Raw genomic sequence first — 26,960 nt, forward strand, 5'->3', positions numbered from 1 at the left:
TCCTGCGCCTCTTGCGGACGAGGTTGACGGGACTGGCTCTGCAAGGGCCGGGCGTGGAGGTCGTCCTCTCGGCTTACGCCGATGACGTGCTCCTCGCGATAGAGGATCCCGCTGACCTGCGGAGGATGCGTGAGTGCCAGGAGATTTACTCGGCTGCGTCCTCCGCCAGGATCAACTGGGAGAAATGTTCCGGACTCCTGGTGGGTCAGTGGCGGGTGGACTCCCTGCCGGAGGAGCTCAGGCCTTTTGCCTGGAGCACGACCCATCTCCTCTATCTGGGAGTCTACCTTAGCCCCGACGAGGGAGCCTGGCCGGCGAACTGGCAGGAGCTGGAGGCCAAGGTCGCCGCTCGCCTAGGGCGCTGGACAGGACTGCTCCGAGTGCTGTCCTACAGGGGTCGAGCGCTAGTCATAAACCAGCTGGTGGCCGCAATGCTGTGGTACCGGCTGGTCACTTTGACCCCTCCCCCTGCGTTTGTCGCCAAGATACAGAAGAAGCTGGTGGACTTCTTCTGGAACAACAGGAAGCACTGGGTCTCTGCCGCGGTCTTGAGTCTCCCGCTTGAGGAGGGCGGTCAGTCGTTGGTGTGCGTCAGCGCCCAGCTCGCGACTTTCCGTCTTCAGACCCTGCAGAGATACCTTTACGTCGAGCCCCCTCCTAGGTGGTGCGCTCTGGCGAGGTATTTCTTCCGCCAGCAGCTCGACCTCAATTATGACACGCAGCTCCTGTTTGTGAACTTGGGGGGTGCCAGGACCGCCCTCCGGGAGCTGCCTGTCTTTTACAGGGAACTCATCAGGGTCTGGAACAAAGTCTCCACCAAGCGCAGCTCTCCGCCGGCTGGAGTGGCGGCCGTCCTGCAGGAGCCGCTGCTCGGGAATCCGTACCTCCACGGCCGAGGCTTCATGTGGCGGTCGGAAGAGAGGGCTGTGGCTGGTGAGGTGACCAGGGTCAGGGACCTGCTCGATGGCGGAGGAGCGGGCTGGATGGCGCCAGACACGCTGGCGCGGCGCCTAAACTCTGCCAACGTCCGCCACGCGGCCGATGCCATCGAGTCGCTAAAAACAGCTCTGGGCCCTGACTCCGTTAGGTGCATCGAGGAGGCTCAAGCACGTGGGGAGATCCCGTCCGAACTGACCCCCGTCCGGACGGAATTCCTCATCGGCGCCAAACCCCGGAACCTCCCTCGGGGGCCGGCGCCTCACAACTTGAGCCGCCTCGGGGAAATCCCCTCCGTGCCTTTCAGTTCCGCGCGGAGGGGTTTCCTGTACGGGCTGCTCCTGCACACCCTCAACTTTGCCATCCTCGCCGGCCGTCCGGACACGCCATGGCGTACCATCTTGCCGTCCGGAGGAGGCGGGGGTCCCCGATGGAGGGCACTCTACGCAGGGGTCCTCCCACTATTCATCGGGGACTTGGCCTGGAGGGTGGTGCACGGAGCAGTGCCGTGCAACAAATTTTTAAGCCGGTTCACGGACTCCCAGGCCGCCTGCAATTTCTGCGGTCTGGAGGAGTCCGTGTTCCATGTTTTTATGGAATGCACAAGGTTGCAGCCCCTGTTCCATTATTTGAAGGGGCTGCTCCTGAAATTCTGGCTGCACTTCAGTCCCACTCTCCTGATCTTTGGGCACCCTGTGCGGAGGGGAGCGGGTAGGTCCGAAGGCCTCCTCGTAGGACTGCTCCTGGGCACGGCCAAGGGTGCCATCAGCCGGTCCAGGCAGCGGGCGGTCGAGGGGGTCGTTCAACCTGACTGCCTGCCTCTCTTCCGCTCTTACATCCGGTCCAGGGTGTCCTTGGAGATGGAGCACGCGGTGTCCACCGGTACGCTCGCGGCCTTCCGCGAGAGGTGGGCACCGGAGGGACTGGAGTGCATCATCACGCCCGGCAACCAAATTTTAATTTGATTTTACGTTTTAAAGTTAATTTGTTTTAATTGCCGGTGCTTTTAGTGTCCCCTTCCCTTTTATAGGGGGCACTGGGGAAAAATTGTGATTTTAGTGCCCAAAAAAAAAACCAAAAAAAGAAAAACACAAAAAAAAACAAAAAAAAGGGGGGGAAAAAAAGGGCCTTGTAAATGTCTGGAGTGTCACCCAGGTCGGGTGGCACTCTTTAATGTTTATGTTTTCGCAGGTAAACTCAAAAGAGTTTCATGCACAAGGACCCCCAGGTCCCTCTGCACCGCAACATGTTGTAATTTCTCCTCTTCAAATAATATTCTCCTTTACTGTTTTTTTTTTCCAAGGTGGATGACCTCACATTTTCCGACATTGTATTCCATCTGCCAAACCTTAGCCCATTCGCTTAACCTATCTAAATCTCTTTGCAGCCTCTCTGTGTCCTCGACACAACCCACTTTTCCTCTAATCTTTGTGTCATCTGCAAATTTTGTTACACTACACTCTGTCCCCTCTTCCAGGTCATCTATATATATTGTAAACAGTTGTGGTCCCAGCACCGATCCCTGTGGCACACCACTAACCACCGATTTCCAATCCAAAAAGGACCCATTTATCCCGACTCTCTGCTTTCTGTTAGCCAGCCAATTCTCTATCCATGCTAATACATTTCCTCTGACTCCGCGTACCTTTATCTTCTGCAGTAACCTTTTGTGTGGCACCTTATCGAATGCCTTTTGGAAATCTAAGTACACCACATCCATCGGTACACCTCTATCCACCATGCTCGTTATATCCTCAAAGAATTCCAGTAAATTAGTTAAAAATGATTTCCCCTTCATGAATCCATGTTGCGTCTGCTTGATTGCACTATTCCTATCTAGATGTCCCGCTATTTCTTCCTTAATGATAGTTTCAAGCATTTTCCCCACTACAGATGTTAAACTAACCGGCCTATAGTTACCTGCCTTTTGTCTGCCCCCTTTTTTAACAGTGGCTTTACATTAGCTGCTTTCCAATCCGCTGGTACCTCCCCATAGTCCAGAGAATTTTGGTAGATTATAACGAATGCATCTGCTATAACTTCCGCCATCTCTTTTAATACCTTGGGATTCATTTCATCCGGACCAGGGGACTTGTCTACCTTGAGTCCCATTAGCCTGTCCAGCACTACCCCCCTAGTGATAGTGATTATCTCAAGTTCCTCCCTTCCCACATTCCCGTGACCAGCAATTTTTGGCATGGTTTTTGTGTCTTCCACTGTGAAGACCGAAGCAAAATAATTGTTTAAGGTCTCAGCCAATTCCACATTTCCCACTATTAAATCCATCTTCTCAGGGACCAACATTTATTTTAGTCACTCTTTTCCGTTTAATATATCGGTTAAAGCTTTTACTATCCGTTTTTATGTTTTGTGCAAGTTTACTTTCGTAATCTATCTTTCCTTTATTGCTTTCTTAGTCATTCTTTGCTGTCGTTTAAAATTTTACCAATCTTCTAGTTTCCCACTAACCTTGGCCACCTTATACTAATTGGTTTTTAATTTGATACTCTCCTTTATTTCCTAGGTTATCCACGGCTGGTTATCCCTTCTCTTCCCGCCCTTCTTTTTCACTGGAATATATTTTTGTTGAGCACTTTGAAAGAGCTCCTTAAAAGTCCTCCTCTGTTCCTCAATTGTGCCACCATTTAGTCTGTGTTTCCAGTCTACTTTAGCCAACTCTGCCCTCATCCCACTGTAGTCCCCTTTGTTTAAGCATAGTACGCTCGTTTGAGACACTACTTCCTCACCCTCAATCTGTATTACAAATTCAACCATACTGTGATCACTCATTCCGAAAGGATCTTTTACTTGGAGATCGTTTATTATTCCTGTCTCATTACACAGGACCAGATCTAAGATAGCTTGCTCCCTTGTAGGTTCTGTAACAATATGTTCTTATGTTCTTATGTAACATATTTAATATGTTCAGAGAAGGTTCACTCGGTTGATTCCTGGGATGAGGGGATTGACTTATGAGGAAAGGTTGAGTAGGTTGGTCCTCTACTCATTGGAATTCAGAAGAATGAGAGGTGAACTTTGTCGTGTCTCTGCACCTTGTTACAAACTCACACGAGGCATGTACATATCAGACATGGTCACTCTGTGACCTTCCTTTATTCCCAGGACCAAAAAATGCTGACCCTGGGTGGGACCTCCACTTTTATACCTGGAAACCCAGGTGAGGATTGTCTCCCGCAAGCTCACCCGCTGTGGTCAGGGTGTGCATTTCAAGGGTACAGGTACAGTGTGCATGAGTTACAGTTACATAACTATTGTCATTGCAAGATAGTGAAATACATGACATCACCTCCCCTCTTAAGTCTTTTAGTTTCAGAGGTTAAGTCTATCCGGTGGTCGACGCTCTCTCGTGGAGCACCGCAGTTGTGGCTCTGGTGGCTGAGCCTCAGCACGCGTCTCTGTCACTTGAGGTGATTCCGGCCTGTCCGGGCTGGCCGCAGGGACTGTGCATGCTGAGGGCTGTCTTTGTTGCTCATACGCTGGCAGTGGTGTGGGTGCTATCTTATCATACTCTTCTTCCATTTCCTCCATGTCTATGCTGAACCTTGTCTTTACTTGGTCCAAGTGTTTGCGGCATATCTGCTCATTGTTTAGTCTGGCCACCATGACCCTGTTTCCTTCTTTGCCATTTACGGTGCCCTCAAGCCATTTGGGTCCCAAAGCATGGTTAAGAGCAAATACCGGGTCATCTATTTCTATTCATCTCCCCCTTGAGCCTCGATCATGGAGCTCGGTTTGGGACTGGCGCTTGCCCTCAACAATGTCTGTAGGTCTGGGTGAATGAGGGACAGCCGCGTCTTGAGTGTGCGTTTCATGAGGAGTTCCGCTGGCGGGACTCCCGTGAGCGAGTGTGGGCGAGACCTGTAGACCAGCAGGAGGTGTGATAGGCGGTACTGAAGGGAGGGTCCTTGGATGCGTAGAATGCCCTGCTTTATAACTTGGACCGCCCGTTCTGCCTGGCCATTGGAAGCTGGCTTGAACGGCGCTGTCCGGACGTGCTTGATCCCATTGCCTGACATAAACTCCTGGAGTTCTTGGCTGGTAAAACACGGGCCATTCCATTGTCGCTGACCAGGATGTCCGGCAAGCCGTGGGTCGCAAAAACCGCACGCAGACTCTCCACTGTGATGGATGTCGTGCACAAGTTTAATATGATGCACTCGATCCACTTCGAGTATGCATTGACAACGATTATGAACATTTTCCCCATGATCGGGCCCGCATAGTCTACGTGAATACGTGACCATGGCCTGGTGGGCCAGGGCCACGGGCTGAGTGGAGCCTCCCTGGGGGCATTGCTCAGCTGGGCACATGTCGTGCACCTGCGAACCCGGTGTTCTAGGTCTGAGTCAATCCCCGGCCACCATACATGTGACCGGGCAATGGCCTTCATTAACACGATGACAGGGTGCTCGCTGTGGAGTTCCCTGATGAACGCTTCCCTTCCTTTCTGGGGCATGACTACCCGGCTGCCCCATAACAGGCAGTCGGCTTGGATGGAGAGTTCGTCCATCCGTCTCTGAAACGGCCTGACTTCCTCGGGGCACACCCTGTGTGCGGGCGCCCAATTCCCAGTCAGGACACATTTCATTATCATGGCTAGGAGGGGGTCCCTGTTGGGCCAGAGTTTGATCTGTCAGGCTGTGATGGGGGAGCCCGCAGTGTCAAAAGCCTCAACGGCCATGACCATCTCAGCGCTCTGCTCCGACGCCCCCTCGGTGGTGGCCAGTGGGAGCCTGCTGAGTGCGTCAGCGCAATTTTTGGTGCCTGGCCGGTGCCGTATGGTGTAGTCATACGCAGCCAGCGTGAGGGCCCATCGCTGTATGCGAGCTGACGCGTTAGTGTTGACAGCCTTGCTGTCGGACAACAGGGATGTTAACGGCTTGTGGTCAGTCTCTAGCTCGAACTGTCAACCGAAAAGGTACTGGTGCATCTTTTTCACTGTACACACATGCGAGTGCCTCCTTCTCGACCATGCTGTATACACGCTCTGCCTGGGAGAGTGACCTGGAGGCATAAGCCACCGGTTGGAGTCGGCCGTCATCATTACCCTGCTGCAATACACACCCAACCCCGTCGGATGATGCATCGCATGTTAAAACCAGTTTTTTACTGGGGTCATACAAAGTCAATAGTTTGTTGGAACACAGCAGGTTCCTCGCCTTATTGAAATCTCATTCTTGATAATCCCTCCAAAACCATTCACAACCTTTACGGAGGAGCATGTATAACGGCTCCAACAATGTGCTTAAGTTCAGCAGAAAGTTCCCAAAATAGTTCAAAATTCCCAGGAATGATCGCAACTCCGATGTGTTGCCGGGCCTGGGCGCCTGGCGAATCACCTCCGTTTTTGTTCAGTGGGCCGGATCCCGTCTGCGGCAACCCTCCTGCCCAGGAACTCGATCTCTGGGGCCAAAAACACGCACTTGGCCTTTTTCAGCTACAAGCCTACCTGATCCAATCGGAGTAGCACCTCCTCCAGGTTGCGGAGGTGTTCCTCGGTGTCTCGACCCATTATAAGGATGTCGTCTTGGAATACGACTGTTCCAGGGATGGACTTGAGCAAGCTTTCTATGTTTCGCTGAAAGATAGCCACTGCCGAACGAATGCCAAATGGACACCTGTTGTAGACAAATATTCCTTTGTGTGTCGTGATGGTGGTCAGAAGCTTGGAATCTTCAGCCAGTTCCTGAGTCACGTAGGCCAAAGTGAGGTCCAGCTTCATGAACAGCTTTCCACCTGCTAGCATGGCAAAGAGGTCCTCCGCTCTCGGAAGTGGGTATTGGTCTTGCAGCGACACTCGGTTGATGGTGGCTTTGTAGTCGCCACAAATCCTAACCGAGCCATCTGCTTTGAGGACGGGAACAATGGGACTTGCCCAGTCACTGAATTCAACGGCCGAAATTATGCCGTCTCTGAGCAGCCTGTCCAGTTCACTTTCAATTTTCTCACGCATCACGTACGGCACCGCTCTGGCTTTTGGTGCACTGGTCTGGCGTCTGGAGTGATGTGTATCACTACTTTAGTGCCCTTGAATTTTCCGACACCGGGTTGAAAGAGTGACTCGAATTTTTGCAATACCTGTGAGCATGAACTTCGCTCCACGGATGTCATGCACATCCCCCCATTTCCAATTCATCTCAGCTAGCCAACTCCTCCCCAAAAACGCGGGGCCATTTCCAGGAACAATCCAGAGTGGCAGCCGGTTCTGTAATCCATCATGCGTTACCACCAAGTTTGCATTTCCCAGCACTGGGATGATCTCTTTGGTGTACGTACGAAGCTGCGTCTCAATGCTTTCCAGTTTGGGTCTACTAGCTATGTGTGGCCATAGTCTCTCAAATTGTTTGGCACTCATGGGGGACTGGCTAGCTCCCATATCCAGCTCGATGTGCTTCAGTAAGACTTTCATCATCATGGGTGGCGTTTTAGTGTATGAGCTGTGGATGTCAGCCACATCAACTCTCTGAACTTCAGCATCCATGGTTGTTCCCCAGGCCTCATCCTGCATTGCAGACCCCTCGTCTGGTTCCTCTGTCTCGCAGACTAGCCTCGCTACTGCCTTTTTGCACATCCTGGCCAAGTGTCCACTGACATTACAAATCCTACAGGTATAAAGCTGGAACCTGCAGCTTTTGGCAGTGTGTCTACCCCCACATCTTCAACATGCGCTGAGATTGCAATTAACAAAAGGATTATTCCCAGGCATACCTCTCTGATGGCCCGTTTGGCTGTTTCTAAGCACTCTGAATGGTCCCATCATGGGATGCATTGTTCCTCGTAAAGGCGTGAATTGCCGAGCCCCTTTCCATTGTCCCTGTTGCGGGCCCACCCCGGAGCTTGTTGCTGCTTGGGCGGTGTAGAATTGCCCTTGCCTGCCTGCGGGGTTCTGTATCACTTTTACAACATTAACTCCCTGGTTCATCGCAAAGTTAAAACCAGGGCTGCGTGCGTAAATTAGCTTGGTCTCCTCTTCCCCTGCCATAAAGTTCTGAGCTATCAACGCCGCCCCTTCTAAAGTCATGGCCTTGATCTTTATAAGCTTCCTGAAAATGCCAGCATGATTAATGCCCTCGATGAAAAAGTCTCTTAACATCTCCCCACTGCAGGCATCAGAGAACTTACAGAGACTGGCCAAATGCCGCAGTTCCGCCACGAAGTCCGAGACGTTTTGACCCTCCCGATGCCGGTGAGAGTAGAACCGGTGCCGGGCCATGTGTATGCTGCTTGCTGACTTGAGATGCTCACTGATCAGCTGGCTGAGCTCTTCGAAGAACTTGTCCACTGGCTTTTGGGGTGTTAGCAGGTCTTTCATCAGCGCATATGTCTGTGGACCACAGCTGGTCAGTAGATGCGCCCTCCGCTTGTCAGCCACTGTCTCTTCCAGCCAGTCCTTTGTGACAAAGCTCTGCTGGAGTCTTTCCACAAAGTTGTCCCAGTCCTCACCAACACAGTAGCGTTCCTCTCTGCCACCGGCGGCTATCCTCGTGGTTCGGTGATTCCCGTTTCTCGTCGCCAGATGTAGTGTCTCTGCACCTTGTTACAAACTCACATGAGGCATGTATATATCAGACACGGTCACTCTGTGACCTTCCTTTATTCCCAGGACCAAAGAGTGCTGACCCTGGGTGGGACCTCCCCTTTTATACCTGGAAACCCATGTGAGGAGTGTCTCCCGCAAGCTCACCCCCTGTGGTCAGGGTGTGCATTTCAAGGGTACAGGTACAGTGTGCATGAGTTACAGTTTGTAAGGGGAGCTTGGGGTGTGGGTTCGAATCTACACTCCCCTGGGGTTCTGCACATGCGATTTATGAGGATGGGTGAGTAACGAGGCACCAGACACAGTGGGTAAGAGTACAAAATGGCGAATGTTGTTTATTTATAATAGTAACCACCAAAATAGAGGGCATCGGAAGAGGTCATAAATAGCAGTAATGGCACAATCTCACTCAACAACACGAAAAATCTTGCAACAGGGAAGGGGAAAATAAAAGGTTAAAACATTCCACTCACACACAACCACACCTCCCATTTCCACCCTCTTACCAATTCCTATCCTAAATTGAGTCTGTGAGGGGGTTTGGGCTATATTCACAATCCCATCAACTCCGGGGTTCTGGGGGCATTTATTTCATCTCGGGGTCCCTCTGGGGTGGGTTTTACGTTGTTGGTCGGTTCGGTTTTCCTCCTCGATGTTGCGTCGATTTCTTTTATTTGCCTCTCGGTTGGCTCCGAAGCAAAAAGCTGCTGGAGTTAAGCACACCTTCTCAGAGTGAGGGCCCTGTGAAAATCTGACTCAACTCCCACAAGCTGACTCCCACTGCTCCAAAAACTGACTTCAACCTCCCAAAGCTGACTCCCACTGCTGGTTCTGTAGCTCCGATCTTCGCATCCAATTTAGTTCTGGCCTTTTTGCGCTCAAACTCAGTTGGTGGTCTATTGTGTAAGTTTGGGTGGGGAGATAGCTTTGAATATTTAATCAGAAGGTGTCACAGGTACAGGTAGGTGTGAGGACAGGGGTATTGTTTCAGTGCACATTGGTGCCTCAAAGTCTGCTGGTCCATTGTAACAGTCCTGGAAGTCATCGGTTTGGGCCTCCCCTTTGATGAGCCATTAGGTAGATGATAGAAACATAGAAACATAGAAAATAGGTGCAGGAGTAGTCCATTCGGCCCTTCTAGCCTGCACCGCCATTCAATGAGTTCATGGCTGAACATGCAACTTCAGTACCCCATTCCTGCTTTCTCACCATACCCTTTGATCTCCCTAGTAGTAAGGACTTCATCTAACTCCTTTTTGAATATATTTAGTGAATTAGCCTCAACAACTTTCTGTGCTAGAGAATTCCACAGGTTCACCACTCTCTGGGTGAAGAAATTCCTCCTCATCTCGGTCCTAAATGGCTTACCCCTTATCCTTAGACTGTGTCCCCTGATTCTGGACTTCCCCAACATTGGGAACATTCTTCCTGCATCTAACCCCGTCAGAATTTTAAACGTTTCTATGAGGTCCCCTCTCATTCTTCTGAACTCCAGTGAATACAAGCCCAGTTGATCCAGTCTTTCTTGATAGGTCAGTCCCGCCATCCCGGGAATCAGTTTGGTGAACATTCAGTAGGGGTGAGTCATATTTTCAAACTGGGCCGAGTAGTCCCCATTGGTTGAGAATTTCCCTGTTTCAGGCCCGACTCAACCCCTGATTGGCCTGCCAGAATGCACTTTTCCCCCATTGGCCAGTGCCTCTGTCTTGCTTGTGAGCCAGACTCCACAATGTCTGTATCCGCCCACACGTTTCCCAGCCTGCCTGGTCTGAGGATTTTACTTGGCCAAAAATGTTAATTTAAAATGTATATAGTGATCCCATGGTAGTTTTCTTGTCCTTAGGGTGTTCCAATAAAATGTGGCCGTGGATTTTCGAACCTTACAAGTTACACAACTATTGTCATTGCAAGATGGTGAAATACATGACAATCTTATCGAAGTATATAAGATTATGAGGGGGCTTGACAAGGTGGATGCAGAGAGGATGTTTCCACTGATGGGGGAGACCAGAACTAGAGAGCATGACCTTAGAATAAGGGGCCGCCCATTTAAAACATAGATGAGGAGGAATTTCTTCTCTCAGAGGGTTGGTAATCTGTGGAATTCACTGCCTCAGAGAGCTGTGGAAGCTGGGACATTGAATACATTTAAGACAGAAATAGACAGTTTTTTAAAAGATAGGGGGATAAGGGGTTATGGGGAGCGGATGGGGAAGTGGAGCTGAGTCCATGATCAGCCATGATCTTATTGAATGGCGGAGCAGGCTCAAGGGGCCGTATGGCCTACTCCTGTTCCTATTTCTTATGTTGTAACATCAAGTTACATTTACATGGTCCATCTCTAACTTTTCTCTTCCCTTCCTGGGTTTCTCTAACTCCAGCTGTCCACTGCCATCTGTTACCTGACTCTTCAAATTATCGGGATTATGCTTCTTCCCATCCCACTTCCTGTGAGGACTCCATTCCCTTATCCCAGTTTCTCCATCTCCATCACAGCTCATCTGACAATGCCACCTTCCATGACCAGTGCTTCCAAAATGTTCCACTGTTTCATCATCCGAGGCTTCCCTCCATCATGGTCAATAGGCTCTCCACTGAGTCAGTCCCATTTCCCACGTTAATGCCCTCACCCCTTCTCCCTCCCACCTAGAACCATGATAGGGTCCCCCTTGTCTTCACCTTGCACCCCACTAGTCTCTGCATTCAATGGATCATCCTCTGCCATTTCCGCCACCTCCAGCATGATGCCACCATCAAGCACATCTTCCCCTCCCCTTCCCTTTCAGCATTCTGAAGGGACCGTTCTCTCCATGTCACATTGGTTCACTGGTCTATCAACCCGACCAAGTGGGCTCCGTCCACTTGCACCTTCCTATGTGTGCAGCAGCTGCAAAACCTGCCCTTTCACCTCCTCCCACACTACTGTCCAGGGTACAAATCACTCCTTCTGGGTGAGGCAGCAATTTACTTGTACTTCCTGCAACACAGTGCATTGTATTTGCTGCTCACAATGCGGTCTCCTCTACATTGGTGAGGTGATTAACTTGCCGAACAGTTGGAAGTGTGACCCTGAGCTCCCAGTTCCTTGCCTCTTCAATTCTCTGCTTCCACTCTCACTCTCATCTCTCTGCCTTTTGCCTTCTACACTGTTCCAATGAAGATCAGCCCAACCGCGAGGAACAGCACTTCATCTTCTGACCACACACTTTGCAGCCCTTGACTTTAACATCTTTGGACCTTAACTACAGCTCCTATTTTCTGCCTGGCAGACAGTGCTGGCAATGTAGGAAGGATATGCCGGTATTTCTGGGATAGAAGAAGGGAGCAGGGTAGTGCTTGGGACATTGTACTGCCAGGGTGATCTGCAACCTCAGTGTCAAACTGTTTTTTTTATTCTCTTCCAACGGCTTGATCAAAACTTGTCAGGTAATATATAAATCTTGAAACATCAGGCCCTTTTACTGTTGCAATCCTCATCCAAATGTTAGCATAGAGGTTATGGTACTGGATGAGTGATCCAAAGGCCTGGACTAAGTGATCCAGAGTCATGGGTTCAATCCCACCATGGCAGCTGTTAATTTAATTTAATTTAAATTCGGTTATTTGAATAAATCTGGAATAAAAAGATAGTATCAGTGAAGGCGTGAAACTATCAGATTGCCGTAAAACCCCTTGGGTTCACGAATGCCCTTTAGGGACGGAAATCTGCTGCCCTTACCTGATCTGACCTCTATATGACTCCAGACACACGACAATGTGGTGAATTCTGAACTGCCCTCTGAAATGGAGAAGCAAGCCACTCATAGCCACTCAAGCCAAACCGCTGCAAAGAAGCATGGACTGCAGCGGTTCAAGAAGGCGGCTAACCAACACCTTCTCAAGGGCAATTCGGGATGGGCAATAAATGCTGGCCTTGCCAGCGATGCCCACATCCCATGAATAAATTTTAAAAAGAGGGTCTTTGCCCATTCACATGTGTCTTTGTGTCCGCCCATGTTCAACATGAATTCTGTTCCTTGATGTACAAGGATAAATTCCTCTAAACTCTTATCAAGTTTAGATTTTAACTCTACCATGGACATATATTAATTCAGCACAATACTCCAGTACTGAAAGTAGCTTGAAGGCTCGAAGCATTACACCAACCTGGTGGAAAAGTCTGGTTGCGACCCTTAAGTCTCTATTCTCGGATGTAATGCTGCACTCTGAGATGACAACTGTTAGAGGAAGGTTGTATTTATGATTAGATGTTCTCTCTACTCCTCAAATCAGTAAGATTCTTTGACATTGAGGCCAGTGTCCATAGTTCAGCAAGCACACTGTACATTCAACAGTATTTAACATACACTATAACCGCACCAGGGCTTGGATAGATTGGGGACTTGAACACGTTACAGTACAAGTTGATCAGACGTATTTTGAATCCATATATCAGTACAAATTGCTACTTTTAATACATTAATCTCACTTCTTCTATGTGAGAATCCACGCAATTCTGCATGACATCATTATACAAATGTTACAATACAACTCCATATAAGGAGAATTCAATTTGATCCTGATCAATAACTTTAGTTCACAGTTTCCTTACTTAGCGAGCTCTTTTCCATTAGGCTAATGCGATTGGTACATCTTATCAAAGCCCACTCCGAAATGGTTAGTCATTTGGAGGAACATCCAACCAAGTGTCTCCAAAGGCACCACTGGAGTTTGACCAACTAAAGTCCCAAACGCAGCCAAACAAAGAATGCCCATCCAAAGAGTTCTCCTTCATGGTTTGGAACCTCTGGGCATGTAACAGAAGAGTTTCCTTCATGGAGGTGGTTCAGGACAAACTGTGAGGTCGAGTTGTGGCGGTGGATTGAAGTTCTGGGAAAAGGGAAGACACTGCTCTCCCATTTTGGCAAAATACAACAGAAGCTCTTAGAATCTTGTTCTTGGCAAAACTGTCAATAATTACCACAAATTCCACACCTTGTGTAATAGCAGCGAATGGCTATAACCATTGTGAAATTGTCATGTAGCATTGTGCTGGCAATAAATAAAATTGATTGGGTTGATGGGGTGAGATGGAGTAAGGTGATAGGAGGCTGGTGTGGAGCATAAACACCGGTATCGACCAGTTGGCCCGAATGGCCTGTTTCTGTGCTGTAAATATTATGTAAAAATATAGAGTGTATAGAGAGTGTTGGGCAGAATTGAATTTTAATGCCGGTGATTTTTGAGTCATTTTTATTCTTTGACCAATTTAACAATTAATTTGAACGGATATTTCACCCCATTCTTCAACTCCTCTCTGAACTTCCTCTGGGTCACTGCATAAATACACGTGTTAGTGCTGCAACTCAGGAGCTGGAGCATAATCCCAACTTCCTGAGCAACAGGTGAGTAAATAAAGATCCTGAAACGTGTCATGAATGCAATCCGCAGGAGTGTATAATTCACAAAATACGTCAGCCACAAAAGTATAAAACTGACCGATATGGCGAAGAGTAATGTGATGGATTTTCTTCGGTTCTCCATCTCTGGGTCACGGTCAGTCTCCCCGCTGCGGTGGGCCCGGAGTCTCCTGCGGACTCTGCTGGCCACAAGGATGTATCTTACGGTCAGGGAGTTGAGTAGCAAATTCAGAAAGATGGCAAGCAGTGGGGTGAAAATATATTGAAAAATCTCAAAAGCTGCCCATAGAGGTGATGAGATGTAGCCTTGAGAGTAGATGCAGGATGTCCCTATGTGGAGCTCATAGATGAAGTACCAGGGAAGACTGATGAAACAGCTCAGGCCGCTGACAGTTGCAATAACCACAGTGGCCGTTTGCTCAGTGCAGTATTTGGGACTGAGTTTCTGGTGACAAATTGCCAGGAAACGATCGAAGGTGAAACAGACAGTGAGCCAGACTGAACTGCACTCGGACGCGTAACGCAGGACTGTTTGCAGATTACACGCGGGAGAAACTCGCAGAAAATTATATCCGAAATAAAGTGGGATAATCTGCCTCAGTATCACCTCAATGATGATGACCACGAGATCGGACACCGCCATGGCCAACAGACAGCGAGTGATGACTTTGGAGAGACCGCACTTGCCTCGGGACAGGATTACAATTGACACCAAGTTAGCTGTGAGACAAGAAGACAGAGATTGATTAGCAGACTGTCAGCAGAAGTGAGGCTTGGGCAGGACTTTCTGCGAGAGTACAGGCATTGATAATACGTACAGTGACCAGTATTCATCGCTTCAGTGCTCCCAGATTCACAGAGCAGGTGTACAGGGAAATAGAGAGAAATTGGGTAACACAGAAACATAGAAACATAGAAATTTACAGCGCAGAAGGAGGCCATTTCGGCCCATCGTGTCCACACCGGCCGACAAAGAGCCGCATGGCCCTCGGTCAGCAGCCCTGAAGGTTACATATAAACCTATGAACAATGACGGAAAGGCAAAGAGCACCCAGCCCACCCAGTCCGCCTCACCACAACTGCGACACTCCTTGCACTGCAACATTCTGCACTCCACCCCAACCAGAGCCATGTGATCTCCTGGGAGAGGCAAAAACCAGATAAAAACCCAGGCCAATTTAGGGAGAAAAAATCTGGGAAAATTCCTCACCGGCCCATCCAGGCAATCGAAACTAGTCCATGAGATCACCCTGGCCGCATTGTAATCCCTGAAGTACTTACCATTATATCTGTGCCGACCAACAAAAGGTCATCCAGTCTAATCCCAATTACCAGCTCTAGGTCTGTAACCCTGCAGGTTACGGCACTTTTAGTGCCCATCCAACCATCTCTTAAAAGTGGTGAGGGTTTCTGCATCCACCACTCTTCGAGACAGCGAGTTCCAGATCCCCACAATCCTCTGCGTAAAGAAGCCTCCCCCTCAAATCCCCTCTAAACATTCCACCAACCGCCTTAAAACTATGCCCCCTCGTAATAGACCCCTCCACCAATGGAAATAGACCCTTACTATCCACTATGTCCAGGCACCTCTATTTTGTACACCTCAATGAGGTCTCCTCTCCATCTCCTCTGTTCCAACGAGAACAAACCCAGCCTATCCAATTTGTCTTCATAACTAAGATTCTCCATTCCAGGCAGCATCCTAGTAAATCACCACTGCACCCTCTCTCATGCAATCACGTTCTTCCTGTAATATGGCGACCAGAACTGCATGCAATACTGCAGCTGTGGCCTAACCAAAGTATTATACAATTTAAGCATAACCTCCCTGCTCTTATATTCTATGCCTCGGCCAATAAAGGCAAACATTCCGCATGCTTTCTTAACCATCTTATCCACCTGGCCTGCTGCTTTCAGGGACAAGCACTCCAAGGTCCCTTTGTTCATCTATACTATTATTAAGTGGCCTACCACTTGATGTGTATACCCTTTCCTTATTAGCCCTCCCAAAGTGCATCACCTCACACTTCTCTGAATTAAATTCCATTTGCCACTGCTCTGCCCACCTGACCAGTAGATTGATATCCTCCTGCAGCCCATGACTTTATTCTTCATTATCAACCACATAGCCAATTTTAGTGTTGTCTGCAAACTTCTTAATCATACTCCCTATATTCAAATCTAAATCGTTGATATATACCACAAAATTTAGATGAGGAAAGACGGGAGGAGGCTCGAGTGGATCATAAACGCTGACATGGACTGGTTGGGGCAAATGGCCTGTTTCTGGGGCATATATCTGATGTAATCCAATGTAATTTGCGACGTGATGTGTGGTGTGTGTAGTGAGCTCGGGAGGGAACAGGGGACATTGGACCTGTGGTTCCAGAAGCACTCACCCACTGGGGGTTTTCCTCGCCTCGTGTCTGGGCCAGTTGTACACTCATTGATAGAGGTTGATCGCTGTGATTGGTCAACAGCTCCATTATTGTATCACATGACTGCCAGGATGGGAGAAGGGGAACTCAATTGACCATGGTCTTTATTCGGCCAGCGATTCCTATGTTCCTACATTTTAGTTAGAGAAAGATAAACATTCATCTCTTAGAATAACATCATTAGATGGACTGGCTAGAAATATAGAAATATAGAAAATAGGTGCAGGAGTAGGCCATTCGGCCCTTCGAGCCTGCACCGCCATTCAATGAGTTCATGACTGAACATGCAACTTCAGTACCCCATTCCTGCTTTCTCGCCATACCCCTTGATCCCCCTAGTAGTAAGGACTACATCGAACTCCTTTTTGAATATATTTAGTGAATTGGCCTCAACAACTTTCTGTGCTAGAGAATTCCACAGGTTCACCACTCTCTGGGTGAAGAAGTTTCTCCTCATCTCGGTCCTAAATGGCTTACCCCTTATCATTAGACTGTGACCCCTGCTTCTGGACTTTCCCAACATTGGGAACATTCTTCCTGCATCTAACCTGTCTAAACCCGTCAAAATTTTCAACATTTCGATGAGATCCCCTCTCATTCTTCTGAACTCCAGTGAATACAAGCTGAGTTGATCCAGTCTTTCTTGATATGTCAGTCCCGCCATCCTGGGAATCAGTCTGGTGAACCTTCACTGCACTCCCTCAATAGCAAGAATGTACTTCCTCAAGTTAGGAGACCAATACTGTACACAATACTCCAGGTGTGGCCTCACCAAGGCCCTGTACAACTGTAGTAACACCTCCCTGCCCCTGTACTCAAATCCCCTCACTATGAAGGCCAACATAGGGAACAGGCAAGGATTACAGTGCAAATACTGGGTAAAGATACAACAGGAACTGGGCAGTTACAAAACCAATGCTCAAGGATCAAAGTGTGAACAAGGGAGCGGCCACCGTACATCTGCAAGGGGATTGGACAGGTTGGTTGAATCTGGGCACCAGAGCCAACAGTCACCAATTTTCTGGAGCACTCCAAGGGATGGCGAAGATGGTTTGAAGTGGTGCACAGGGCTGGAGCAGCTCAGTGAAATAGGGCCAGGCAGGGAGTTTGACAGGAAGAGAAGCAGACAGAGAACAAGCAGGGTCTCAGGAGCTGCCCCGGAAAAGCAATGGCAGAATGAAGCTGGGATGCAGCAGCTGGAGTGTCAGAGGATGAGAGGGCCGTGTCGGGTGTTGGTCACCGCACGGCACCCACCCTGGGCCCAACCACCTTGTAAGATTGAGCTTTTTTGTGCATGAATGTTTTGGATTCCTCACATCAATAAGATTGTTGAACAGGGAATCAAGTCATTCACTGTTTGTGCCTTGATTGTAAAGCTGATTAGCAAAGGAACCTGTAAAAATCTCAGCCTGATCACCAGAGAACTGAAGATGGGAAGGTGAGTGGAAGAGCTCATTGGAAGAGGAGCATGTCAAGGGTCAGGAGGTGTTGGGCTTTACTTGAAGACTGACAATTGAAAAATAACCAGTGCCTAAGAATCCTGTTACATGTGAACATAAAGATCTGGAAACAAAACATTCAGTCGCTACATACCATTCCCTTGCATATTCTGAAGCTTATTACGTTATTGCTGAGAAACTTGAGGTTGTTTAGAGAGTTCCCGAAGTTTAGACTACTGCAGCTGCAGGTTATTTCACACTCAGCCCGTTGCGATGCACTTTACAAGTCACATGCATTAACAATAATGTTTGATTGCAGGACTAACAATTCATTGAGGTCCAATTGCAGAGAAGATGTAAAGAGCACCGCCACAGCATTGTTACTGTAAACTGTGCTCACCTTACATTGTAATATCAGGTCACAACAGCTCATTGTCATTTACTGTACAGCACACGCCAGCTTCGATTATTCACGCTTCCAAACTGCGGGAGATTAGATGAAGAGTGACTACATTTCAAAAGTACTTCATTGGCAGTGATCGCTTTGTGAGACCCTGGGGTTGTGAACAGCGCTATATAAATACAGCTTTTCCTTTAAAACCAAACGGGTAATCACACTAGGAGAGAAATTCTTGGAGCTGCAGTAAATACGAACATTATACATATTCGGTCAAACAAATTATTGGCAATAAATGCATTTACACGGAGCATCTGACTGCACGTTATTCGGCTCGTGGGATCCACCGAGGATAAGCTCCAGGAATATCCTGTCCTCGCCACACAGAATCAGTGCAACAATTGGTGTCCCTTATCAACCATTTCCCAGCACATTGGCGGAGAAGTGTGTCAGGACCCGTCCGTTCCACTCTGCCAGTTTTAACAATCCCGATTAATATTAATTACACAATCGGCAGGGACGAGGGAAGCAAAGGTGAGATAATCAGAAATAAAAACTGTAAATGCTGGAAATACTCAGCAGGTCAGGCAGCATCTGTGGAGAGAAACAGTTAATGTTTCAGGTCCATGGCCTTTTGTCAGAACTGGGCAAAAATATGTTTCTCATATTGTCATAACATCAACAAATGCCTTCCCACCGACTTAATGGCCATCACCAGACAGTTTTATGTTTGGTGTCTGCCACCGAGACAAAATAATGTTGTGTTTCAGTCATATATCACTTAGTTCATCAGATTGGTTTTTAAAATAAAAATCACATAACCCTATTAACATCTCTTGATCCTCTGAACCAAAGCCAGTCCTGGACTGGATACGGAACGGGAAGGCGGCCAATAAAAAGGAACTGTCTGTGAACGTTCCCTGTGGGGGAGATTCAGAACAGGTTACAATTTGAATGGTGATAACGCATGAATCAAGCAGCGGAATGTTTGGACACATCACTGACTGGGCTCTCATTGACCAAGAGTCTGTGCAGCACAGATCACCAACACAGCAGGCATAGCACCAACAGGTATCAGACAGGTAACAGTGGGTTAGACACACAATGGCAGTGCGTAGAATCACACGGCAGTCACTGGTTCCATTCACTCACCAGGAACACCGATGGCGGCAAGAATAGGGAAGAAAATTCGTGCTGTATCATAAAATGAATAAAATACCATTTTCTCTCTGAAGTGATGACGTTGCTTGAGGCTCCACACAATCCCTTGCCTGGTGCGGGCAGGCTCTGGATCCAAAAGCAGTTTCTATTTATACTGGGCTGCATGATCATTGACATTATTAAGAGACCTCTGAACAAACACATTATTAAAACAACACTTGTCACTCGCATCCCTGTTGTGAAATAGGTTACATTCGCCTGCATACTGCCGAGTATTAAAGCTAAACTCCAAATTACAACATGAAATTACTAGTGGACCAGTGTTTATTGTGACATCACGGCCTTGACATAAACTTGGCTCACAGGCGATGACACATTGCTCTTTACTGGGGCCTCCCACCGATGACCCTGTGGACTTTGCCAGCACATCTACAATCATTAAGGAAGGATATACTTGCATTGGAGGTTGTTCAGAGAAGGTTCACTCGGTTGAGTCCGGAGATGAGGGGGTTGACTTATGAGGATAGTTTGAGTAGGTTGGGCATATACATATTGGAATTCAGAAGAATGAGAGGTGATCTTAATGAAACTTATAAGATAATAAGGGGACTCGATAAGGTGGATGCAGAGAGGATCTATCCACTCATAGGGGAAACTAAAGCTAGTCGACATAGTCTTAGAATAAGGGGATGCTCATTTAAAACTGAGATGAGGAGAAATTTCTTCTCTCAGAGGGTTGTAAATCTGTGGAATTCTCTGCCCCAGAGAGCTGTGGAGGCTGGGTCATTGAATATATTTCAGGTGGAAATAGACAGATGTTTGAGCGATAAGGAAGTAAAGGGTTCTGGGGAGCGGGCAGGGACGTGGAGCTGAGTCCATGATCAGATCAGCCATGATCTTACTGAATGGTGGAGCAGGCTCAAGGGCCAAAATGGCCAAATCCTGCTCCTATTTCTGATGTTCTTATGTTCCTATGTACAATGATGCAGTCGACATTGATATTAGCGAGGTTTTTGACAAAGTCCCACATGGCAGTCCTGTCAGAAAAGTAAAAGCCCATGGGATCCAAGGGAAAGGGCCAAGTTGGATCCAAAATTGCCTCAGTGTCAGAAAGCAAAGGGTAATGGTCAACAGGTGTATTTGTGACTGGAAGGCTGTTTCCAGTGGGGTTCCATAGGCCTCAGTAACTAGGCCCCTTGCTTTATGTGGTATATATCAATGATTTAGACTACAATATAGAGGGCATGGTTAAGCAGTTTGCAGATGATTAAAAAATTGGCCTGGTGGTTGATAATGAGGAAGAAAGCTGTAGTGGAACATAGGAAGATAGGAAATAGGAGGAGGAGTAGGCCATTCGACCCCTCGAGCCTGCACCACCATTCAATAAGATCATGGCTGATCTGAACATGGACTCAGCTCCACTTCCCTACACGCTCTCCATAACCCTCGACTCCCTTATCGTGCAAAAATCTGACTCTCTCCACCTGAAATTTATTCAATGACCCAGCCTTTACAATTCTCAGTGGCAGAAAATTCCACAGATTTACAAGCCTCTGAGAGAAGAAATTTCTCCTCATCTCAGTTCTAAATGGGTGACCTCTTATTCTTAAACTATGCCCCCAGTTCTAGATTCCCCCACGAGTGGAAACAGCGTCTCTGCATCTACCTTGTCGAGCCCCTCAGTAACTTACGTTTTCATAAGAGCATTCTTCTAAACTCCAATGAGTATAGGCCCAACCTTCTCAACCTTGCTTTATAAGTCGACCCCTTCATCTCAGGAATCAATCTAATGAACCTTCTCTGAACTGCCTTCAACACAAGTATATCCCTCCTTAACTAAGGAGAACATAACTGTACGCAGTACTCTAGGTGTGGTCTCACCAATACCCTGTACAGTTGCAGCAGTACTTCCCTGCTTTTATATTCAAAGATCTGGGGAGTTTTCCCAAAGTCTTGGTCAACATTGATCACTTAAAAAACACCAAAAAATAGATGATATGCTCATTTACTTTACCGCTGTTTGTGGGATCTTGCTGTGCACAAATTGATTGCTGAATCTCCTACATAAGAACATAAGAAAGAAATAGGAGCTGGAGTCGGCCAATTGGCCCTTCGAACCTGCTCCACCATTTAACAAGATCATGGCTGATCTTCCACCTCAACTCCACCTTGTCGCACTATCCCCATATCCCTTAATTCCCTTCGTTCCCCAAAATTTATTGACCTCTGTCTTGAATATACTTAATGACTGAGCATCCACAGCTCTCTGGGGTAGAGAAATCTATTGAATCACAACCCTTTGAGTGAAGAAGTTTCTCCTCATCTCAGTCCTAAATGGCCGATCCCTTATTCTTAAACTGTGACTTTGTGTTCTAGATTCCCCAGCCAGGGGAAACATTTTCTCAGCATTAACCCTGTCAAGTCCCTTTAGAATTTATATGTTTCAAATAGATCACCTCTCATTCTTCTAAACTCCAGGGAAAGGCCGAGTCCACTCAATTTCTCCTTATAGGGAAATCCCCTCATCCCAGGAACCAGTCTAGCGAACCTTTGTTGCACTCCCTCTCAGGCAAGTATATCTTTCCTTAGGTAAGGAGACCACAACTGTACACAGTGCTCCGGAAGTGGCCTCACCAATGCCCTGTATAATTGTAGCAAGACTTCTTTACTCTTATAATCTAATCCCTTTGTAACAAAAGCTAACATACCACAGAGACTTCACTTGAAAAAGAACTTCATTGGCTGTAAATCACTTTGTGATGACCTGAGGTTGTGAAAGATACTATATGTTTCCCGGAACTCAATGTTTGAATCACTTCGATCTCATTTTCGCCCGTGACACAGTACCGAAACGGCTCTCATCAAAGTCTCAAATGCCATCCTTTGTGACTGTGACAAAGATAAGCTATCCCTCCTCATCCTCCTGGACCTGTCTGTAGCCTTTGACACAGTTGACCACTTCATCCTCCTTCATCGCCTCTCCACCATCATCCAGCTGGGTGGGACTGCATTCGCCTGGTTCCATTCTTATCTATCCAATCATAGCCAGAAAATCTCCTGCAATGGCTTCTCTTCCCACTCCTGCATCATTACCTCTGGTGTCCCCCAAGAATCTATCCTTGGCCCCCTCCTATTTCTCATCTATATGCTGCCCGTTGGTGATATCATCCGAAAACACAGAGTCAGTTTCCACATGTACACTGATGACACACAGCTCTAACTCTCCACCATTTCTCTCACCCGCTCCACGGTCTCTATATTGTCAGACTGATTGTGCAACAACCAGAACTGAATGAGCAGAAATGTTCTCCAATTAAATATTGGGAAGACCGAAGCCATTGTCTTTGGTCCCTGCCACAAACTGCATCTCCTAACCACTAACTCCACCCCTCTCCTGAGCATCTATCTGAGGCAAAACCAGACTGTTCGCAATCTAGGCGGCATATTTGACCCTGACGTGCTTCCGGCCACACATCAGCGGCAGAACTAAAACTGTCTATTTTCACCTCCGTAACATTGCCCACATCCGTCGTTGCCTCAGCTCTTCTACTGCTGAAACCCTCCTCCATTCCTTTGTTACCTCTAGACTTGACTACTCCAAAGCACTCCTGGCTGGCCTCCCACATTCTACATGACGTAAAGTTGAGGTCATCCAAAGTTCAGCAGCCCCTGTCCTAACTCGCACCAAGTCACCATCACCCATCACCCCTGTGCTCGCAGATTTACATTGGCTCCCGGTTAAACAACACCTCGATTTCAAAATTCTCATCCTTGTGATACAGTATGTCCCTCCACCATTGTAAGCTACCTCACGTGGAACATGGCCCTGGGCCATCACCTCCATGGGATCCGCACCCTCTGATTTAAATCCACACACCGGTTGATCAAAAGCATACAAACGCTGAGGACATAGTACCACATGCGCTCCGCTGCTCTGGAACCCGTTAAGGTCTGTGCCAGTCATGGTGGGTCCCCATTTTACAACAAACGGTGCGACCCCATGATGTCGCACGTGTACCCCGTCCTTCAGAACGCCGATGTTCTGAACTCGGTATACCGGTGCCGGTCGTGGTGACCCGCTCATCACCAGCATCCAAATTACAACCCACATTACCGTAGCGTTGGACCAGCCACAATCTACCAGGACTGGGTAAGCCTCTGAGGCGAGTCAGAGTTGGCATGGGCTCATGGAACCTTTCTCCGGGCTGAGCGCAGTGAGGTGTCGGTTGCTGATCCATGAAGGTCCTCCCAATTATTGCGTCCTTCATTCAGCTGACAAGCACCGTACAACACACACACTTCATTCCTTGCCAACTGAGCTGAGGCATTCCGATCTTCTCGGATCAAACTGTTAATCATTTGAGCATGTGCCTCCAGCTCGGCTATGATCGCCTTCAAATGGATGGTCATAGCCTGATCCTCCCGCAACTTCGACCCCTCTAATGCGTTACCTTCTCGCAGTAACTGACGCAAACGATCCCTTAAGATATTTACCTGCATTTGCAACTGAGCATCATCCATACAATTAACAATGGATGTGCCAGTGCTAAATGCTGTGGCTGCGTTTGTACCTTTCTGAACCCCGCGCTGACCTGAGGTCAGATCATACAAATTGTCCCGATCCACGCCACCGTACCTTAACTCATAGAACTTCCTAAACATTTCTTCAAGCAGAGCCTCGTAAAGCCTTTCGGTCTCTGCAGGACACCACCGTGGCATGTGAACCTGGGTCAGGTTTAAGATAACCGAGCGACCAAGTAATGCACATCGTGGTGTAAGAGCTTACCGGTGGGGACTAACATCAACCCATTCCTTGGCCTCGGGATGGTGGTGGGACATTTAACCTCCGTCTCCTGTACCGGTGGGCTGTGGGAAGGGGCTGTACCTCACGTGCTTGCAACGCTGTGGAATTTACGTTATCTAGTGGGTCTGGGATCACACAGGAGTCCATTCTCCGTCCCCAACCGATCCCGTTCCGGGAGTCTTGCCACTGTCACGAAAACACATCCGACAGGCACGTTGGGCAGACCCGTTAAGACCCCCACATATACACGTAAATTCCTTCCTCTTCCTTCTACCATTTGTGCCAGCACACCAACGCTCCCCTTCGTCCTCGTAATCTGATGGTACACATCGTTTCCCAGTCGTTCCCAGTCCGCGGATCGATTGCCCTTATCTTGGCTTAATTTCCTGAGCCACCACCACCACTGACCCAGGGGTATGTGTCCCTTGCACCGCAAGCATACGCACCTCCCCTCGGTCACCCAAACCCGTGTGGCCGTGACTTGCAGCTCGGGGCACGGTATGGAAGCTTTGCCATGCGTGAAACCCTTGCTGCTGGAGTATCGAGTGGAATTGGACCCCAGCCACCCCGGACATCTTCCCTCATGGAAGTAGGCTGCCACACCGTCGGTGTCCCCAGTCCTACCCCGCTGTACCACGGTGGGTACTTTCCCCCCGGTGCAGCCGTAGAGGATGGACTCCTTGGTGTCTCCCCTCCCCAAGCTGAAGATCTCAAACCAGCTCAGGAACAGGACCCCAGCGAACGTTCCTGGCATTCTCTTGGTGTTTTTGGACTTCCTTACTTTCCTATAACATAAAACACAAGCAAAAATCCATCCTGTGAGAGGGTTTTCTCCTCCACAGTTCCATCGGGTTATACACAAGCAGCAGCACAGGCACAGACCGACATCGAAACGAAATGTAAAACATACTATACACACTGTGGGCCCGATGACCGCAGGTTTCGAGAGCCCCATGACTCGACACGCGGAACCTCTTGCGGCTCGCGGTGGGCGCGTAGGGAGGTGATCACGCCACCCTCGGCTGTGGGATCCGACTGCTCCTCCTTACCGCCCCGTCCACCAGGTCATCATTGTAATGTATGTATTTAATGTCTGCCCACCACCAGGGGACACTACCGTTGGAGGTCCTAGTGTCATAGGTACACTCGTGCTGGGCCCGGTATATAGCTTGAACTTCACCTTTGTATCTTCACTTCTGGAAGTCATTAAAAACTGACCAGGTTACACCTGGTCATTGGCTCACAGAAAGGAGTTCATTGTATCATTTCTTACACCACAACTGGCGACGAGGAAAATACGAACCCACGCAAAAGTATGGCGAGCACAGCATGATCGAGTATGTTGGAATTCTCAAGAGATTCAATGAGGGAGAGGATTGGGAAGATTTCATGAATTGTCTTGATCAGTATTTCGTGGCCAATGACCTAAACAAAGACGAGGATGATGAGAAGCACAGGGCAGTTCTTCTCACCGTCTGTGACCCCACAATCCATGCACTCATCAAAAATCAGCTCTAACCCACTCTTCCTACTGAAAAGGATTACAAATAAATGTGTGCTCTAGTTCGGGAAAACATAAACCCATGGAAAGAATCCTCATATCCAGATATTGTTTCTATTCACACGTTCGTCCAGAAGGCCAGGATTTAGCGGCATTTGTTGATGACCTAAGATGTCTTGCACGGCCTTGCAAAATTGGCCTGCATTGGAAGAAATGCTGTGTGACTTTTTCGTGATCGGGGTCAACCACGAGGCGATCTTAAGTAAGCTGCTGGCTGCGGAGACACCGGACCTCAGCAAGGTCATCACCATCTCCCAAGCTTGCATGTCCATGCAGAAAAGCAGGAAGCAGATATCGCGACAAAACAGGAACTCCATGGCAAGTAATGTGTACAAAATTGTATCGATGGCCGGCAGAGTTGCATATGGCAGGGCCTACTCGACTGCGTATGCAAGAACGGGAGCCGCTCAATGCCCGCCATCGGCCGCAAATCCGAGCTCAACATGTTGGCGTTGCGGGGGCAATCACCGACCCCATCAGTGCCACTTCAGGCAGTATGTATGCAGAGGATGTGCGAAGACGGGGCATCTTCAGCAGACGTGTCCACAGCGGAGCAAGCGAGCTGCGACACACCACGTGGGTGATGATCAATTCATCGTGGATCTGGTGATGCAGCCCGAGGCATTTGAGAGCTCCGAGGAGGAAGTGTGTAGCGTATGAGAATTCCTAACAAAGAGCCAACCAATAATGATGGAGGTAAAATAAAACGGCGTAGCGGTATCCATGGAATTAGACACGGGTGCGAGTCAATCGATAATGAGCCAGAAGACTTTCGAAAAGCTGTGGGAGACCAACACAGAAAGACCCAAGCTGAGTCTGATAAGTGCGAAGTTGCGTACCTACAACAAAGAGCATATACCTGTGATCGGTAGTGCAGCAGTAAGAGTGTCATACGAGGGAACGGTTCAAGATCTACCATTATGGATCATCCCGGGCAACGGCCCATCGTTATTCGACAGGAGCTGGCTCAAGAAAATAAAATGGAAATGGTACGATATCAAAGCTTTGTCATCAGCAGATGATGATTTGTGTGCTCAAAGTGCTGAGCAAATTTCCCTCACTGTTTGAACCGGGAATTGGCAGCTTCAAGGGAGCCAAGGTGTAGATTCACCTAGGCCCAGACGCAAGGCCCATCCATCACAAATCCAGGGCGGTCTCGCACATGATGAGAGAAAAGGTCGAGCTCGAATTGGACAGGCTACAACGCGAGGGATTCATCTCACCGATTGAATTTAATGAATGGGGCAGTCCAATTATTCTGATGTAA

General features: G+C 48.3%; 1 protein-coding gene across 1 annotated transcript; it reads right to left on the minus strand.

The window, feature by feature from the left end:
• Positions 1–13,726: 13,726 nt before the first annotated feature.
• Positions 13,727–23,292, minus strand: LOC139266157 (probable G-protein coupled receptor 139). Its single transcript, XM_070884001.1, has 2 exons — positions 23,142–23,292; positions 13,727–14,613 (listed from the first exon to the last, which is right to left on the minus strand). Exons 1-2 carry the CDS (start codon positions 23,290–23,292, stop codon positions 13,727–13,729), a joined length of 1,038 nt encoding a protein of 345 aa, XP_070740102.1.
• Between the last annotated feature and the right edge of the window lie 3,668 nt (positions 23,293–26,960).

Source organism: Pristiophorus japonicus, chromosome 6 (genome assembly GCF_044704955.1).
Source record: "Pristiophorus japonicus isolate sPriJap1 chromosome 6, sPriJap1.hap1, whole genome shotgun sequence".
Lineage (NCBI taxonomy): Eukaryota > Metazoa > Chordata > Chondrichthyes > Pristiophoridae > Pristiophorus > Pristiophorus japonicus.